General features: G+C 31.0%; 1 protein-coding gene across 1 annotated transcript; it reads right to left on the reverse strand.

The window, feature by feature from the left end:
• Positions 1 to 3,408: 3,408 nt before the first annotated feature.
• LOC105627731 (RNA-binding protein 39) lies at positions 3,409 to 12,396 on the reverse strand. The gene is made up of 8 exons (XM_012209010.1): positions 12,307 to 12,396; positions 8,840 to 8,904; positions 6,966 to 7,280; positions 5,680 to 5,884; positions 5,293 to 5,559; positions 4,966 to 5,141; positions 4,702 to 4,872; positions 3,409 to 3,706 (listed from the first exon to the last, which is right to left on the reverse strand). The coding sequence occupies exons 1-8, from the start codon at positions 12,394 to 12,396 to the stop codon at positions 3,409 to 3,411; spliced, it is 1,587 nt and encodes a 528-aa protein (XP_012064400.1).
• Positions 12,397 to 15,152: the final 2,756 nt, after the last annotated feature.

Consider the following 15,152-nt stretch of genomic DNA (forward strand, 5'->3'; position numbering starts at 1 on the left):
CGCGCGCGCGCGCGCGCGTGCGTGCGTGCGTGTGCGTGCGTGTGTGTGTGTTTATTTGATACTAAAATAAAAAAGACATAAAGAAAGAATTATAATATACAAAGTAATCAATACAAAGTAAAAAGATACAATACAATAAAATATAATATTATACAATACAAAAAATAGACTTTTACTAATCTTTTTAATATAAAATATGTATAAAATACATAAATTCATGCTTATACATTTTTACAACATTTTTATTTGTAAGATATCTTGTATACAAGATAGCTACGTTCGGAAACGTCGCTCGGATATCTCTGATGTCTCGGAATTATCTGTCCTTACTTACATCAAATATTAAATAAGGACAGATGAATTCGACTTTGAGGCATCGGAATCATCCGAGCGACGTTTCTGAACGCAGCCATATAGGCAATCGATTTGTAGACAAAAGGAGTTATTTCCATCAGGGACGAAAAAATAAATATTGTTGTATAGTTAACATCCACTTCTTCAGAGAGTAGTAGTAGTGCGCAAGGACATTTTGCGGTTATAGAAAAAAAAAGTCCTCTTTTCTCAGGTTTCTCTCTGGTGTATATATATATACAATAATGTATTACAGGATCCATAAGTTTACAGATCCCAAATAGTAAAATAATTAGATTTCTGCAATAAATACATGCTACGTAATTTTATAACTTTGTTCAGTTGACTAATATCAATTGATAAATAAAATTGTTTTAAAATACGAAACAAATCATAAAGGGTACTATTGATGAAAAGAAATATATATCAGAAATACAATCAAAGTTTTTATAGTTTAAAACAAATCCTTCAAGTGTACATTATTTCATTTATGGTCATCAAAGTATACATCATATTTCAATAATACAGAAAAATGACGTCACTTATGTTTACAACTATAGAGTTAATTTACAAAACTTATATACAGATTAATTGTTACCTTCTTCAACGGCTCGGCTCGTAAAGGTCTGCAGATAAGAAGAATTTCAAATATGAACCATAAATTTTCTATCTTAATATCTTCTATATTAAATTGTTTTTCATATCTTCTACTTCAAGAGAAAAATCGAAATTTTTGTATTTGCCTTTTTATCGATCTACAATTACAAACATTACGTATGACGAATAAAAATTCTATAATCTATAGCTGAATTCCAAATTACAAAGCATTTCATATAAAAAGAAATCTAATAATATACATTGAAAATAGAAAAAATTATTCTACTTTTATAGATATTTATTGATGAAATTATTATCTTCTTTATAATATATATATATATTTTTTCTTTTCTATCGTAAGATTCGAAAATTGTGATTGTTATATTGCTTTACATGAAACATTTTGTATAGATTCATAATAATGATGATTATTTAACTTTCATAGTTATTCTAAATTGCAAGTTTGTAAAATCTATAAACAGTTTTCTCATTTTATCTGTTTTAATTAAGAAAAAGCAAGAACATATTATAAATTATTTAATAATCAATTATTATAATATAATAAATATTATAATAGTAGTAAATAAAATAAATAAATTTAATCATAAATTTTTATAACTGCATTTTGCGAAAATAATCTTATTTCAAAATATCAAAGATCTAAATTCTGATATTTCTTGTACAATCTTAGATTTCAACGCAATTGTTTAATAATTCGAAGTATATAAGTATAATTATATAAATGCAAATAAGTTTATGCAAAATTTTATATTTTTATTTTTTAATCAATCATTTAATTTTCTACAACTTCATTAGATGTTCAACTTCGACGCTTTTTAATATAAGAGTAAATTACTCAATTTACCTACGGTTTGAAAAATGAAATTTATCTACTTTAATTGGTCCATTTTTCGGTGCAATAACTGGTGTAGAATATCTCGACACTAAAAATTTTATTGTATTTTACCGGTTGAAGAGAGTAAAATTTTATATAGTGTGAGAATTACATATTTTATATATATATTGATCACATAACACAACTGCATTTGTTTGTTAAAATGCTAATCGTGTCTTATTCTAATATCATATAAATTGTAGAAGAGTACTTTATCGCGAAATAACTATCCGAATAGAAAATTTCTAATACCTGCAGACCTCCTTTTTATCACACACTTTGCTTCTGCCTCCGTATAAATGTAACAAATCTAAAGTGTATCTAAAGTAATTCTCTAAGTTGTGTTATAATCATTACAAACATACCTTAATCCTTTCCTTCCCAAATATAAATATATAATACATAATTATGGGAATTATTTTTTATACTCTTAAATAAACTGAAAATAGAAAGATTCAAATTAGATATATTTTTTCTTTTAATTTAATGAAATTAAATTATTGAAGTTGTAAATATAAGTTAGGAAGAATATAAAATAAAAAAATAGTAATAGAAATTAGATAAAATTAATTAGGCGATAAAAAATTGACAAGATATTTTTATTCTTTAATATTTAAATGTCTTATATATTATAAATTTAAGACATGAACTATATCAGGAATAAAAGGATTAGGTGCATACCCTTTTCCCTTCTTCATTCAAAGTGACTATTATGAACGATCGACTGAATATCTCATTAAAATATTTAAAAATACGTTATGCTATTTCAATCGCGAATATAACACATTGATATACATAAAATGAAACATTGCGCCGCGTCAATGAACACTCAGGTGTCTGTAACTAAAAAAACAAACACGATTGTTCCCATACAAAAACAAAGTTATTTTATTGATTGTTAATACAATCCAATTTAATTTTCTTGTGCTTTTTAGTCACAAACCATTTAGCTATTTCGCGATATATCTTAAAGTAGATTTTTTGGCGAAGAAAAAATTGATTTCAAAATTTGTGCCCCTTTCAAAACAAAAAAAATATTAATTTTGTAATTTTTTTATATATATTCATTACAGTATACAAAAAAATTAATCAGAACAATCAGTATTTGTTTCATATTACATTACTTCGTACAAGGAGAAACTAAATAAAAAAATATGAAATAATATAAATATATATACAACGTGACTTAAAAATCAAATATTTTGGGGTCTATAAATTCTTTAATTCACATGTGTCTGAACAGCCAAATGCAAGATGTCAAACAAGTTTGTACAATTTTCGATCATCACAAATGATACCATCAAAACTCATGTGAACAATACATTTGCTGCGAAACGAATCGAACTTCGTACGTTTACAATAAATGAATTCATGAATCATGACAACATACAGTCGTTGAAACCTGTTGTTCAGGATGCATCCTTTCTTATTAACGGATTAAAAATGCGATTTCACCAGACAGCAACAAGAGTACATAAAAGAGAAGAACGCAATATTATGCAAGGATTTTACATATTAGTAGACGACGATTGTTGCTCACTCGCTCGCTTGCTTGTTCAAGATCATCACATTCCTCTTCGCGGCGCGCTCGGCACCAATAATTGTAACGCGGTCATTGCATCGGGAAATAATGAATGATAATTCACTACCGGCACATAAGCTGCGGTTATAACGCGGCCGGCAAACCATCGACCATGCAGCGAGTTCACAGCCGCCACGGCAGTCGCGATTGACGGGCACTTTACGTAAACATTGCCTTGTGGTGATGCTTGGTCCACATATACGTGCAGAACGCCACCGTGCTTGTTACATTCCTCAATCACATCATCGCGGATCTCTTTTGCCCAGTTAGGATTCGTCTCACTAGAAACAATAATGTTACAAATTACAATTTCTGATTTATTTCAATTATAACTGTAAGAAAATTTTTTTAAAGTTAGGAACAATATTTTTTAATTAAGATTTAAATTAAAAAATCTTTAAAAGTCAAGGATATCTTGCGGAATGTGATTTATTATATATTACAATTGATTAAATGACTTTTTAATTTAAATATTATTAGAGTTTATATAATTAAATTGTTTAATTAATAAGATTAATATGTGATGATTAATAAAGATGTACGAATTATTTGAATATGAATCGAATCGAATCAGATTCGATTCGGATTTGAATCGCTGCGATTCAAATCCAAATTGTCCGAAAATTTCAAATTTAAAAGAATCGAATATAAATCACATGTATTAAAATCATATATATCGCTAATAACTAAAACAGGATATCCATATTATTGAAGTAAAAGGTATTATTAAGTCTATTTTTCATAGATGAATATTGAAGGTATCACGAGACACTGAAAAGCAGTGTCAGCGTAATTACATAGTTTTAATTTGATGCTTAGTATGACGCTGAAAATTGGATTTATTCGAACATTAAGAATCAATTTAAATCACGTAATCAGCAACTTACGAAATGATATTTATAATAATTGTTCATTAATTTTTAATTCCAATGATTAGATTTAATTCGATTCGATCTATATAAATTTTTTTCGATTCGATTCAAACTGTGGATTCAAATAAAGAAATGAAATTCGATTAAATTCATAAAAAAATTTTAAGTCTTACATCTGTAATAATTAGACTATTGCTTTAAAAGATGTTTTTACAATAAGTTTATCATGTTATCATTTTGTTTTGCATATCACTGTTTGTATATATGCTATGAATTATGATAACATTTTTTTATTTAGCATATATATTCCCCCTAGTGAAAGTATGATATACGTAACACTAGGTCTACAAATATGCAATGTACAAAGAAAATATTTATTTGATATAAGGAAATATGTGACTTACTTTTGCGGATCGAACATGTTGGATAACATGAAACACTGTGTCGCAATGGGAGGCGCAGCTTGAGGTGGTGGTTGCGGCTGCGCCATTACTGGTGCCATATTTAAAGCGTTTGCTGCAGCGGGAGGAATTTCCAGACCGGTACCTTCCGCCAATTTGAACATCAGTTGTAATCTGCAAAAATAATATTATTCACATTTTTTAATGAAACGTGATCTTAATTCGCATATTTATTTTTCCTTTAAATTTTTCTTGTTATTTACGTACCTTCCAGTTGCTCCGAGGTCAATTCCACTACGATCTAACTCATCAGTATCAAGTAGAGAAGGTCCTTGAATCAGATCAGTTCGTTCCGTTACATTCCCAACTTTCATAGGTCTACCAGCGAGCTCGAATCCATTTAGTTGTTCCAATGCTTTTTTTGCGTCGTCTGCATTTCTGAACTAAAAAAAATAATAATCTTGAGTTTCATGTAAATATAACGATCTTAAAGATGTCAACTAGTTATAATCACTTAATTCAATTATATAAATAAATATCTTGATACAATATATTTAATAAGAAACATTTGTGTATAATGCTATAAAAGCTTACAGTCAAGAAACCGTAACCCTTGCTGCGCCCTGTTTCAGGATCCATAATCAACTGTATGTTGTCAATCTTTCCAAATGGTTCGAAGATCCCACGAAGCATATCTTCTGTGATATTAAAATGCAAGGATCCTACATATAATCGCATGGGTCCTGTTTGTCCCTTAGGCATTAGGTTTGGCATTGAATTACCCATACGATTCTTCTCAGCCTGTGTATGCTGTACTACAATAGGCACTCCAAGAAGCTTTTGACCAGACAAACCAAGAGCCTATAAAGTAATATGAAAATTAAGGAAATATATTCAGTATAAAACAATATTTTTCTAAAGATAAGAAAAATCTTCAGGAAACGTTGTTATCTCCAATTATATAACAATTAATATACTCACAAGTGTCACACTTTCTGGATCTTTGAATTCCACATAGGCAATACCTTTGAATCTTCGAGTTTTGTTGCATGTGATAAGTCTGACATCTTGTACCTTGCCAACGCTTGAAAAGAATTCTTCTAAATCACGCGCACGAATTCGTTGACTTAACTGCATACAAAAGACAGTCCGAGCATCTCGTTCCTCTGGTGTCAATTCATCGTTTCTAAAGGCAAATGTTATAATCAGTAAATATTAAAAAGACAGAGTACATTAAAAATTTTTTTAATTCTAATTTCTACGTTTGATATTGTTGTACATTAATTTTTGTTACTAAATGCAATAATAACAAGCAGTAATAACAAATCCAAATTTAATATTCATATTGATCTAGCATAAATATATCCCCCAAAATCACAGATTGCAATTCCATGACTGGGTCTAGTCAATTATGCATTTTAAAAGGTATATGACTATACATAAGAAAATAAAAATAAATATCTTATATTGCTTAATTCCTAAGCGATTACATAAATTTTATAGAGTTTTCTCTTGGCTGCACTATCGCCTACCAGTGCAACATTCAGACAGTGTAACATGTTTTCTTGGCTGGTAGTAGGCAAATTCATTCAGTGTAACGTGGCTAAAGTGTAGTGCAAATTTTATGCACGAAGTAGGGTTTTGCTACACAATCTCAAAGAGACGGTGTAGAGCCAGTGTAACATTAAAAATTTGAAAATGGAAGTCAACCGGCAGAATTAAACACGATAGCATGAAGTACACCATAGTATGTGTTCACTTGTGTAGTGCAGCATTGATGCAGCACTTACGTGCAACTGGTATAGTTGCGAGGTTATACTCAGTGTATCCCAAGAGAAAACGCTATTAATATACAACTTATGATTAATCTCCCATTGATTCAAATTAAATTTTTATTTTTATATTTCACTCTAGAATTATACTATAATCACAAAAAAATTTACTTTTATATTTAATTATTCTGCTGTTTTTACATTTATTATATGAAACAAATCTAAAATTTATATAAATGTATATAGTTTTTGTTGTAAAAAAATTACGTAAAAAATTAATTAATATTTAAGTAAAATTAAACATTTTAATTTTATTAATTTTATATGAAAGAATAGCAGTCTCATAGAATAAATTAACATTTTGATACATAACAGTAACACTCTTCATTTAATTTCGACGTCACAAAAAATAAAAAATCTAATTAGATTTTACTACTAGAATCTACTATTTAGATTAGTATGAAAGTCTTACAAATATAATAGATAGATACTTACATTCCTAATGGGCTGTGACCTTTACCGAATGGCGGTCGGGCTCTAGGTAAGGTTAGCGGTGTCAGCGATCTCTTCCTCCTTCTGTCTCTATCCCGATCTCTGTCTCGCCTGTCCCTGTCCCGATCGCTGTCACGATCCCTTTCCCGATCCCGTCTTTCGCGCGATCTGGATCTGCGCCGACGGTCACGATCGCGATCGCGATCTCTGTCCCGATCGCGATCCCGGTCTCTGTCTCTCTCGCGATCCCGTCGATCTTTGTCTCGGCGATCGCGATCTCTGGATCGTGAACGTGAACGCGAACGATGTTTGCTCTTCCTACGAAAGAAAAATACTTCAATTAAAAAGGCTCACTCGAAGTAAAATGAATTGAATATTCCTTTAAATAATCAAGGTGAACTTTTTAAGTATCAAGATGTGGAAATCAAGGTAATCACGCGTATATGAAATCGCTATTTCATATATATTTTTACATATGTAGTATATTAAAGATGTTTTGAAGATATTTTAATTTTTAAATGTACTCAGCTTGTATTAAACTAAAAGGAATGGTTTCCATTTCAAAGCTAAAACATTTAAAAGACTCAAAAAAAAAGAAAAAAAGAAAAAAGGAAAAAAGGAAAAAAGAAAGAAAAAACCCCATTAAAATTGTAAAATTATCAAGATCGAAGACTTAAATTATTCTATTGGAAATCCCTACATATACAAAATTCTAATCTTTAATGAACTCTAACATCTGTATCGATATTTTATAATCTTTGTAGAAGTATATTATTATATGTATGGGATATATCATTAAATGCTTCGGTCAAAGAAAAAAAATATAACATTTTTTTAATAAGTAATTTAAATAAATATATGTAATGGTAAAACACAACATGAGTACACTGAGATGCTGGAAAATGCATTCTACAGCATTCGATTCAGTTGTAAAAAGAAAATTACATTATCGAATTTTTTTATTATTTTTTAATATCGAGTTTTCTATAACTCGATTATTAAGACAGCATAATGCAACTTCGTAATTTTATACGATTTTATTATACGATTTTCATCTTTTTTTATTTAGAGTTATAAGGATACATATCGATTTCGCGAGGAGAATCTGTAGTACAGATATTCTTCCTATATACTTACCATCATCGGGTTTAACCTTTGGAATTATGAAATTAACCGGCATTTACTAATTGTATGGGGTCTATAACAAAGAGAATAAATCTTCAGATGGGTCTGTTAAGCAAGTGTCTAATACTGCTTCAATTATGGCGTAAAGATATGAAGGCGTTGCGGGAAATAATGATATAGCCTTTTTTTATTTTCTAATTTGAATCGACAGTGTACTGACGGTGTATCGGGATTAACGACATAATATTCAAATAATAGTCACAATAAACTTTTCGAAAATTTTAACAACCTAGTCGTAACAATTATTTCGCGTTGCAAGTACACGCAGAAAAATATTTAAAAAATTGAGCGAAATAATTTTTCACAGCCCAAATTTTTTCGTTCCTCATTCAAGTAAATTTTCAAATAAATTAGAAAACTGAGAAGTTCTTTTATTCATAATTAATATTATTCTATTATCATTGACCCTTTATTACTAACGCGTCATATAGTCAATGCTATGATTCAGATGTACTGATTCATAAAAAAAAATCGTTCATTTTGAAAGTGATCCAAGTCTCAAAACAGAGAGAAAAAAATAAAATAGCAAGTCGACGTCTTTTAACAAGGTCTCCAAATAAGCTTTAATGCAGGATTACCTAGTCTTTCTTAACTTTAAAGTTAGATACAAGGATCGTGCAATTAAATCCTCATCTACAGTCTCCACTTAATTTTTAATATAGCCAAGTAATGCAAGAAAAGTTTCTACTCACCCAGATGATTTGCGACTAGACCCATTCTCCTTGGAGGACTTGTCTTTGGAAGAGGAGTCCTGCTCCTACGAACAGCAAACAGTTGAATGCCATGCCAGCCAGCCGATGTGGCAGGGACGCGCGAACAAGGGGACAAAAAGCAAATCGTAAAACGTTAGTAAATTTCATAATGACAGTTTTTTCACTATAAATATGTATAAATATAATAATAACATTATATATATCTTTATATTTTCTCATTTATATTTATTGTTTTCTTGTCAAATGTCAAATTTAACGAGAATTACGAATTAATGTTTTCTTTTTCGTATCGCCTGTCAGTACTATGGTAGCAACCTTCCCTTGCTGCGGAAAAGCAATGCTTTTTTTTATGCTGGATGACAGAGACAGACGTCGGCGTCAATTCTCGTGCTCTTTCTCATCTTTTCTGTTCATTTTATTTCCAGAACTCTATGGGTCTCCGAGAGCGCTGAGGGAGGGGAAGGTACAAGAAGAGAAGAGAAAGCGAGCGTAAGAGAGAGAGAGAGAGAGAGAGAGAGAGAGAGAGAGAGCGTGTAAAAAAGAGAAAGAGAGAGAGAAAGACAGACGGGGCGAGCATAGCGATGCGACACGGTCGCATGCACCTGGCTCAAACTTACCAATCGCTTTATCGGGTATTAGGAAAGCATTGCAATCTTGGGTTGAGCATGCCTTGGTGTTTAAACTACCAATGGCCAACCACACATCCTTTTTCTTCTGCAAAAGAGAGCCCTCATCAAAGACAGCACGATTTCAAAAAGGTTGTAAACGCGAGAGATGCGAGCGAGCACTCCTAATCGCTAGCCTACGATTACCAGCGCGTACTTGCCGATTAGGGAGTGTGTCTCTCGTTAATCAGGGATCGATTTTACACCGCCGTTCTTTTCCCCCCTCCCCCTTCTTTTGACATGAACAAAAGATTGACCCGCATAAATCCGCGATCCGGCTGAGTCCAGAAAATGTTTCTTTCATTTTTGTAATAAATGTAATTCAAGGACAATTACATACAGAATATAATACATAACAGAATATAAGCAACGGATATTTTCTTCTTTTACAATCCCGACAATGATTCATTTAAAATTTTAATTTTATTTATAATACAAAGGCTGCGTTCGGGAACTCTTTGTATTCGGCTATTAGCGTTATTTGGATCATTTTATCTCCATCGTTCATTAAATATAAAACAAGGATAGAATGACATGTAATGTTAATAACATTTCCCTGAACACACACGAAGTATTCTGATGGAGAACATAAGCAAATTCTTGAAACATTTTCTTAAATTAATTTAAATATTTTAAATATTTTGTAAGCCAATTTATTATACTTTTACGTGATCATTTGCAAACTCGAAACATAAAACAGGATGTTTACAAAGTTCCTATCCGATTTTTAAAAGACAAACCGATTTTATAAAAAATGACACATAGATACATAATATCATTACATAAAAACTTTTAATACATTGTTATCAAATTACTGCACATTAAATATTTATCATTTGTTTATACATATTGTATTGTAAAAAATTGAAATTTTCTACGTGTAGACATAGATATATAATATAACTCATATATCCAAGCTACTTCAGAAAGATTCAGAACTGATTAATAAGATGGATACGCACTTTGTAAACAATTTGGGAACATTAAATAGAGATTTAATAGAGAATAATACGCTAAGAGCAAGGTAAGAATTTCGGAAGCCTGACGTGTCTTCTGTCGCACTGCAATTAAGTGTTGTAATACCTGATGATGTCACTACCTAGAAGGGAAATTGCTATCATTACAAATTGTACAAAAACAATAGGCAAGGTTTAGATATTTTGTAAAATGAGCTCGTTCATCATAAGTAAAACGTGTTTTCCTTAGCAAAACATCTGGCAACGATATTTTAATGTGACCGTATTTGCATTTTACAGCTTTGCAATAAAAACAAAGAAAATACTTTAGGTTTTGTACAAATGGAGAGAAGTCAAGCAATAAGTAACATAATAGTGAATTAGTGAAAATAAACGAAAGTAACATTGCAAATATTTTAAACTTATAAATCCCAGCAAAGTTTACTCAACAAGCTCTACTTGTGTCTGATAATGTTTTAATTAAATGTTTAATCTTTACATAAGATAATTATGCAAAAATAAAATAAATAATTACAACAATTTATATTAAACATAAGAAATCAAAATATAATAAAGATATATAAGACCACTTGAATATAGAAAAAAAATTTCTTAAAACTATTTTCAAATATTATCCAAATATTATCAGTGTTATTAAACATGAAATATCCTTCTATTTCTTATATAACATGTTTTAAAGATAAGATAAATTTTATCTTTTTAAAACATTCCGTTATTCAAGGAGTATTATATTGCACCAAAAAATGCAAGAATAATTTCATTCATCCAATAAATGCAAGCATTTTACCAGATCAACTTTATATCGTTTATATCCATTTTTTACTCGCATGATATGCTTAAAACATGAGTTCAATCACAAATTCATGAATCCCTATATCGAGATAGATTCTTAAACTCATAAGTACAAAATTCATGCCTAGGACCAAAGATCCTTCGGTACATATGCTTTGGCAAATTTTCAATCACACACGCTTGCATTTATTCATTCATTTACACATTCATTCAACTTTTATTCGCGTAAGCTTATGGCGCAAAAATCTCTGGGGGATTCTTTTCTTTTCTAACAGTACCGATGTTGTTACCACGTGCACAAACAGCATGAAGCTTCCCATGGATTACCACGAGTTATCATTATTACTGTCGGAATCGCCTCCATTCAACAGTGTACCGCCACGACAGCAACGCGTGTAATCTCCATTTTAATTTTATGAAACCTTATACCTTTGTAAGAAAAAAATATAAAAAAATATAAAAAAACGGAGTGACTAGAAAGAAGGAAAGAGACAGGAAAAAAAAGTAGAGAATGATGTTAGATGATTGCTGTTTCTTAATACCTCGTAGTTTCATGTGCAAGGAACTCGCTGGCGCACATCCTATGAGCGCGAGGGTACATGTAACGTACCATCTATAAGTACAGAAAACGGAGGTGTTGATCAATAGTTGGTATATCAGAGACAAGGGCGTACTTTGTCTACATATATATATATTTGTATATAAAACTATCCATATATCACACAGAGAAATAGAGAATATACATAAAATAATAGAGCGAGATAACGGGATGGAGGAGAGTGGTAAGTTCCCTTTCTCTCATAAGACAGCGAGTGCACATATTAGAAAAAAAATAAAAAAAGAGAGAAAAGGAGACACGTCTCGCCATCCAGTACTTACAATGCGAAGCACGAGCGTGAACGAGACGGAAACGGCGGCGATCCAGAGATCAAATGAGAGAAAGAGATAGAGAGAAAAAAAGGAAAATAAAAAAATGAAATCGGTATAAAGTTAACAGAAAAACAAGGCTTACCCCTTTCTTGTACGGCGCCTCCAGCATTGCCTCGACATCCAAATCCTCCGCCATTACGCGAGTCGGAGAGCTCTCTGAAACGCCACGCATTAGCAGACCACGAAGTTTCACGCTGCTTGCGGACAAGAGAAGAGAGATTACGGACGTGAATTACGGACGGTTCTTGGTACTGAGCTATCGGCTACAAGCTATAACGTACAGATGACAAGCACTTGAAATGAGAGCGAATTACGACCCAGATTAACACCGAAAGAATTGTTCGTTACACGACAACGACAGCGAGCGGAAGGTCCAAGACAAGATGGCCGATACCAGATATGATGGGCATTTCACTTCCGCTTTTAACGCCCTCACAGGAAGTGACGCTCATTGCTACGTAAATCGTTCAGTAGCCGTTTGTCGGCCATCGACAAGATCAAATAGGCTTGACGCTGTATTTCAAAATTCCATAGACATAAGCCGGTATTCAGGGCTAGTTTCATCAACACCAGTTACTTTATCCGCCGATTAACTTTGATAGCATTTGTTGATAGCATTACTAGGAAAACTGATGCACTGGCCTAGTTTTTATCGAGGATTTAAATCGGATCAGAGGAGCGATTCTGTATCTTCAAACAAGATACAGAAAATTACAAAAAATGAGTAAATTTACTAGATGTTGACCAATGAAATTATTAGTTGCTCACTTTTATAATTTTCCTCGGAATTCTGTAACTTGAAACGAGGTGAAAATTACAAAAGTGAACGAATTTATTAGAATACTGATTTTGAATTTCATTGGTCAAACATCTAGTAAATTTGCTCACTTTGTAAACTTGTTTGAAGATACAGAATCGACTTCCTCGTTTCAAGATATAGAATCGATTCCCTGAATGTAAGAACCAACCAATTACAGTCAAGTATTCCCCTGTTACAGTCGAACGACAGGGGAATGCTCGATTATAGATTGGTTCTTACATTCTGATCCAGTTTAAATCCTCGGAAACTAGGCTAAAGAGAAAGAGGTTCAATTTGTGAACGAACAGAAAAAGTGGAACTGAGTCGAATTGAGAGGGAATCCACTGAGGAATAAACTGCACTAGTGTCCCTAAAATACAGAGTCTGGCAATCTGTCTCTCAAAATGGACACATCTACGCGTTTCTATCGCATTTGCACTAAGTGCAAATATGCAAAAATGAAAGAGAGAAAAATGATCGTATTCCTAATCAGGCCTTATATTTTCTTTAGATGCTCAGTAGCCAATGAAATAATTCGTAGATCTGAAGATAAATTTAAGGAATCCTTAAGTACAAGGTCTGACTATGAATACGGGCATAAGTCCGATAGAGGTTATAAATAGCATAAGTAAGTAAATAAAGAAAAATACTATAGTATTATAAAAAATACTATAGTATTATAAAAAATACAAAATACCAAAATTGTACGGTAAGAAAAATACGCATAAAATCACGTTCTAACAAAAAATTAATGTTATAAATATAAAAAATAGAATAATAATATGGATAGTATTTATGAGTATAAAAGTACTATGACAATAATTCTCTATTTTTACAGGATATACAATGTCATACTGTTGCGTAATAAAACATTCCAATAAAATGTTCATGAAAGACAAGTAATATATTGCATTATCTTTTCAAAAATTGTGAAAAACTTGTGTAGTGATTCCGCCATTTTTAGAGGATTTTGATTTAATAAAAAGAAGTCTACGAGATCGCCGGACTTTGTATTTTAGAGACACTAACCTACATATTTTGACGCCATTTGCAATATCATCCTATCATCCTTACCTCACTTACGTGATTCCTTTAAAAGTTGTTCGAATACAAAAGATTTATCTCACAATTACAAATATGTACAGATCGAAGAAACAACAAAAAATAATGTAGCTCATATATACAACTGCATAAAGTATGAGATTACTTCGTGTACAATTGGCACAGCTTTCTAAACATGGCATCTAAATTATTCCAGTAGCGACAGTATTGCCGTTTTTACATGTGTATTTTTTTATTACATTTTGATCTATTTTAGTATGTCATTACGAAATGCCTTAAATCTATTACATTTTCAGAACTTGATCCAATAAATCGTTTTAAGCAGAAATCATATATCAATTGTTCCTCTCGTTAAACAATTTCTAATTGCGTTACATTATATGATTTGGAAGCTCTTAATTTAGAATGGAGATTATTACAGAATACAAAAAAAAATTGTTACATTTTGAAGAACTTGAATAATTTTGGGTAGAAGTAGGTTCAATAAAAATAGGAAATGAAATGGTTTTCCCAAAAAAAATTATTCAAATTTGCTATATTGTCTCTACTTCATAGTAATGCAATAATACAGAGCATATTTTTTCTAATCTTAATCTGATAAAAACTTAACTCAAAAATAGATTGCATATACAATCATGTAGTGCTCTTTTGCAAAAAAAATCTTAAACAATATTATACATGGGAGCCTTCATAAGAATTATTGAAATTTTCAAGACATACTTTCATAAATAACAATGATTATTCATAAATAAAAATGATTATGATGAGATATTAAAATAGTTTTGTTTGTATACGTAATACAGACAATGACTGCATGTAATTAATGTAATTTAAATCTTTATTTTAAGAAGCTACTGTCTGTTGCAATACATTAATATCAGGTTTTTTATTTATTTTAAAAAGCTATTTTCAGTTGCAATATATCAATATTATATTATGATAAATTTATTAGTAAACGAGTATTAATATATGTGTGTGTGTGTGTGTGTGTGTGTGTGTGTGTGTGTGTGTGTGTGTGTGTGTGTATAGTGTGTGTGTGTGTGTGTGTGTGTGTGTATATATATATA

This window comes from Atta cephalotes (assembly GCF_000143395.1).
Source record: "Atta cephalotes unplaced genomic scaffold scaffold00010, whole genome shotgun sequence".
NCBI lineage: Eukaryota > Metazoa > Arthropoda > Insecta > Hymenoptera > Formicidae > Atta > Atta cephalotes.

Excerpts from the sequence above, each read along its gene's own strand:
- LOC105627731 (XM_012209010.1), bottom strand. The coding sequence starts at position 12,396 with ATGCGTGGCGTTTCAGAGAGCTCTCCGACTCGCGTAATGGCGGAGGAT. Across the intron at positions 7,281-8,839 it reads TCTAGTCGCAAATCATCTGG|GAAGAGCAAACATCGTTCGC; the intron begins GTGAGTAGAAAC and ends TTTCTTTCGTAG. Across the intron at positions 4,873-4,965 it reads GACCTCGGAGCAACTGGAAG|ATTACAACTGATGTTCAAAT; the intron begins GTACGTAAATAA and ends TTATTTTTGCAG.